At 40.5% G+C, this 4,611-nt stretch overlaps 1 protein-coding gene across 1 annotated transcript; it reads left to right on the forward strand.

Moving 5' to 3' along the window:
- The first annotated feature begins 251 nt into the window (after positions 1-251).
- LOC107811029 (uncharacterized) lies at positions 252-3,341 on the forward strand. The gene is made up of 2 exons (XM_016635873.2): positions 252-429; positions 1,392-3,341. The coding sequence occupies exons 1-2, from the start codon at positions 252-254 to the stop codon at positions 3,251-3,253; spliced, it is 2,040 nt and encodes a 679-aa protein (XP_016491359.2). The 3' UTR covers positions 3,254-3,341.
- The last annotated feature ends 1,270 nt before the right edge of the window (positions 3,342-4,611 follow it).

The following is a 4,611-nucleotide window of genomic DNA, read 5'->3' on the forward strand; positions in this document are numbered from 1 at the left end:
CCATGCTGTCATCCTTAGCCACGTGTCATCCATAAAATAGCTGACTTTGGTCCTTCAAAAATCAAATGCCCCAACAACTGCCTTTGCTCTACTGCTTATATATATAGAAAGATCATAGCCAACCTCATGACTCCAATTTGAGCTCTTTTCCCACATAAAAAAACACAAAGATATAATATAAATATAGAGAGAGAAAGCTAAAGATTTAGAGAGAGAGAGAGATCTAGTTCTCTAGCAACACAAAAAGCAGAATGTCAAGAAAGTTGAATTTGGCTATGTTAGTAGTAGCAACTGCTTTGTTCAATATTTCAATGGCGCAAAATACTTATGTAGTAGGTGATGCTTTGGGTTGGACTGTACCTCCTGGCGGAGCCGCCGCTTATTCCACCTGGGCTGCCCCGAAAATCTTCTCAGTCGGCGACACTCTTGGTAATACTCAAAATAGTAATAGTGTCACATAGAACAATTTTTTTTTTTGGAAAATTGACATAAAATATTCTACAACTACATGAAATATTTTAATTTTATCATTAGTTATACTTTGGATCCATTCCTACCTTTGTCATTGTTAAAATAGCACGTGTTAGCTAGTTTTCGGATTGGTAATTAAAAAATGGCCAACGTTTGCAAAGTCATTAAAAAATAACCACTATTTTGTTGCAACACGCAAAGTTCCAGCATAATATACCGGAGATTGGAGCGCCTATGTATGAACTTCCAACATATTATGCTGGAACTCCAGCACACGGAAAGTTCCAGCATAATATACTGGAGATTGGAGCACCTGTGTAAGAACTTCCGGCATATTATGCTGGAACTCCAGTACACGGAAAGTTCCAGCATAATATACTGGAGATTGGAGCACATGTGTATGAACTTCCAGCATATTATGTTGGAACTCCAGCACACAGCATATTATGTTGGAAGTTCACATGTAAAATATTTGAACTCCAGCATATTATGCTAAATATTTTTCGGATTTTGAACAGTGTTTTTGTTCAGATTTATCTTTACATAAAAAATGGGTAAATTTCGATTATTTTTAAAACTGTAACTATTTTTAAATTAACACTTGTAAATCTGATTTTTTTTTAATTTTACTCTGTCATTAGCAAATTGTCTGCGTACTGGCCTTACCCTAATATTTCATAGTCAAAAGCTAGATATTTTTCTGAAATATTTGGACGTGGAATTCGTCCACCCCATGCTGGAACTCCATCAAGCTCAAGGTTAAGCATGAGACAATTTGGTGACAACAAGAGTATGATTGACCCTAAAGCATAAGGAAGGATAAAATTAAGACGCTTCGTGTAGTAAAAGTGTGAATCTGGATATTTTCCTTTTTTTTAACTAATAATTATATTATTGATGTAATCCTTGTTTTTGAACAGCTTTTAACTTTGCGACTGGAGCACACAATGTTGCTGAAGTATCCAAGGCTGATTTTGATTCATGCAACACCGCAAGTCCGATTTCCACATCAACTAATGGACCAACAAACATTATATTAAACTCTGTTGGAACACATTATTACCTTTGTACATTTGCAGGGCATTGTGACCTAGGCATGAAATTGGTTATAACTGTCTCCGCTGCCTCCATCTCTCTTGCTCCTCGGCTTGTACCTGTCACGCCCATTACTCCACCAACAACCACCCCAATATCTGCTCCTGCCACGCCTACGCCACCAAGAGCTAACCCCACTACTCCACCGATAGCCACCCCGAGATCTGCTCCTGTCGCGCCCACAAGTTCTTCACCAAGAGCTAAGCGTACTGCTCCACCTATAGCCACCTCAGTATCTGCTCCTTCCAACTCTATTACTCCACCAGCAGTCACTCCAGTATCTGCTCCTATCACCCCCAGTACTCCACCAAGAGCCACATCCACTACTCCACCAACATCTACCCCAGTATTTGCTCCGACCAATCCCACTACTCCACCAAGAGCCAAGCCAATATCTGCTCCTCCCAACCCCACTACTCCACCTATAGCTACCCCGAAATCTTCTCCTTCCAGGCCCACAAGTTCACCAAGAGCTAAGCGTACTACTCCACTAACAGCCACCCCAGTATCCACTCCTGTCACCCCCACTCTTCCACCAAGAGGCATGTCTATTACTCCACCAAGAGCCGCACCAGTATCTGCTCCTGTCAACCCCACTACTTCACCAACATCCACCCCAGTATCTACTCCGGCCACCCCTACTAAGCCACCAAGAGCCACCCCAATATCTGCTCCTGCCACCCCAGCTACTCCACCAAGAGCCAAGCGCACTATTCCACCAACAACCACTCCAGTATCTGCTCCTGCCAACCCTACTATTCCACCAACAACCACCCCAGTATCCGCTACTGTCACCCCCATTACTCCACCAAGAGCCGCACCAGTATCTGCTCATGTCAACCCCACTACTCCACCAACATCCACCCCAGTATCTACTCCGACTACCCCTACTAAGCCACCAAGAGCAACCCCAATATCTGCTCCTGCCACCCCAGCTACTCCACCAAGAGCCAAGCGTACTATTCCTCCAACAACCACTCCAATATCTGCTCCTGCCACCCCAGCTACTCCACCAAGAGCCAAGCGTACTATTCCTCCAACAACCACTCCAATATCTGCTCCTGCCAATCCTACTACTGCACCAACAACAACCCCAATATCTGCTCCTACCATACCTACTACTCCACCAAGAGCCACGTCCACTACTCCACCAACATCCACTTCAGCATCTGTTCCTGAAAACTCTAATACTCCAACAAAATCCACACCAATATCTGCTCCTACCACCCCCAATACTCCACCAATATCCACGCCGATCACGCCACCAACAGTCACCCCGATATCTACTCCTGCCACGGCGAATGCTCCACCAACAACCACCCCAGCTGCTCCTATCACCCCTACTATTCCACCAACAGCTATCCCAGTATCTGCTCCTTCACCAGTGACAACTCTAGCACCTGTACCTACGCCATCTGGGAGCCCTTCCGCCCCAACACCTTTATCCATTATTAACCCACCGTCTCCCCCCGCGATTCCATCGACGCCATTGGCCGGTTCTCCGATTACGCCTCTGCCTTCCCCTAGTGTCATTCCACCATTTGGTATCCCCTATGTCCCAACACCTCCATCGATCGAGTCTCCGGTTATGCCACCGCCTCCACCAAGTGCTGCTGCACCATCTTTGGTTCTTGCAGCATTGCCAGTCACTTTCTTGGCCATGGCTTTAGCTAACTTGTTGAAGTAGATCATAGTATTACAATGTTATTGTATATGATTCTTTTTTTTTTCCTTTTCTATTATTTGTCTTAGGTTTTCTATATAGATTTGAGACTTTTTTGTACCAATAAAGCTGAATTTTCGGGATTTCAGCTGGAAATTCATGTGTTATTATGATTATAATAAAATTCCAATTTTTAATTGCCAGCATCTTAGTTATTGTCAACTGGACTTAAGATGAAGGAAAACGATGGGAAATAATACATTCATCCACGTCGTGATACAACCATTATTCATGCAAAAATAGTTGCTTAATTTCGTTTTATATATATATATATATATATATATATATATAGAGAGAGAGAGAGAGAGAGAGAGAGAGAGAGAGAGAGAGAGAGAGAGAGAGAGAGAGAGAGAGAGAGAGAGAGAGAGAGAGAGAAAATTGCCAGCAGAAAGAAATAATGTTGTTACGTGAAAACAAAATTGGAAAAGTAAAGCAGAGACGGAGCAAAAGCTGTTCTTTTATCCTTCGTAATTACTTTTCATACTTCATACAAAATGGTGTGAAGTAAATATCTAAATAACAAGAATTCTATCAGTTCTTTTAGTGCTCCTTATGTCTACGTGACACTCTTTTCTTTTGTAATATCTTTTTATTTAATCTCAGAATTCTAATTTACTTTTAGTGCCAAGACTTGTTGAAATCTCACTCGATATAACATTCATTTTACTATAAGGAGAGAAAATAAAAAGACGTCCGAACTCTCACACTACTCGTTTAAAAGGATAATTTTTTGTATTCTTATATATGCTTATCTAACATGTTAAAAATCTTCTTTAAAATTTTAAACCCCGTGTCATCAAATATCTTCACATAATATAAAATGGAAGGAGCAATTATTATGACTCAGAATATGCGGGCGAAATGCTCAGATCATATTGTCAAGATCAATCACAATTTCTTGTGACTAAAGTTGTTTGTAATTGTCATATCATCATTCATGGCAAAAGTTAGACCTTAAAGTAAAAATTTATATTTATTTAGTACGTTGATGTTCTCTAGGTGTTGGAAGGCTTTAGCTTTGATTACATTGGTATAAATAAGATAAATACAAGGCTACGGTCTTAATCTCTCAGTTATTTATAGTAAATTATAATTACGTAGGAAATGATCATATTATAATGTCAAGATCAAAATCTCAGTTTCTTGTGATTAAAGTAGTTCGTGATTGAGATATCATTGTTCAAGGCAAAAATTGAACGATCCCTTATAGTTTCCACTGGCTTGGTATATTACGATTTAATCTCCCAATTTCAGCAAAATCCAATTATAAAAGAAATGATCATATCATAAGGTCAATCACAATTTCTGGTGATGAAAGTTAA

Source organism: Nicotiana tabacum, chromosome 21 (genome assembly GCF_000715075.1).
Source record: "Nicotiana tabacum cultivar K326 chromosome 21, ASM71507v2, whole genome shotgun sequence".
Classification (NCBI taxonomy): domain Eukaryota; kingdom Viridiplantae; phylum Streptophyta; class Magnoliopsida; order Solanales; family Solanaceae; genus Nicotiana; species Nicotiana tabacum.

Coding starts and splice junctions, on each gene's coding strand:
- LOC107811029 (XM_016635873.2), top strand. CDS start 252: ATGTCAAGAAAGTTGAATTTGGCTATGTTAGTAGTAGCAACTGCTTTG. Junction 430..1,391: donor CTCAGTCGGCGACACTCTTG/GTAATACTCAAA, acceptor GTTTTTGAACAG/CTTTTAACTTTGCGACTGGA.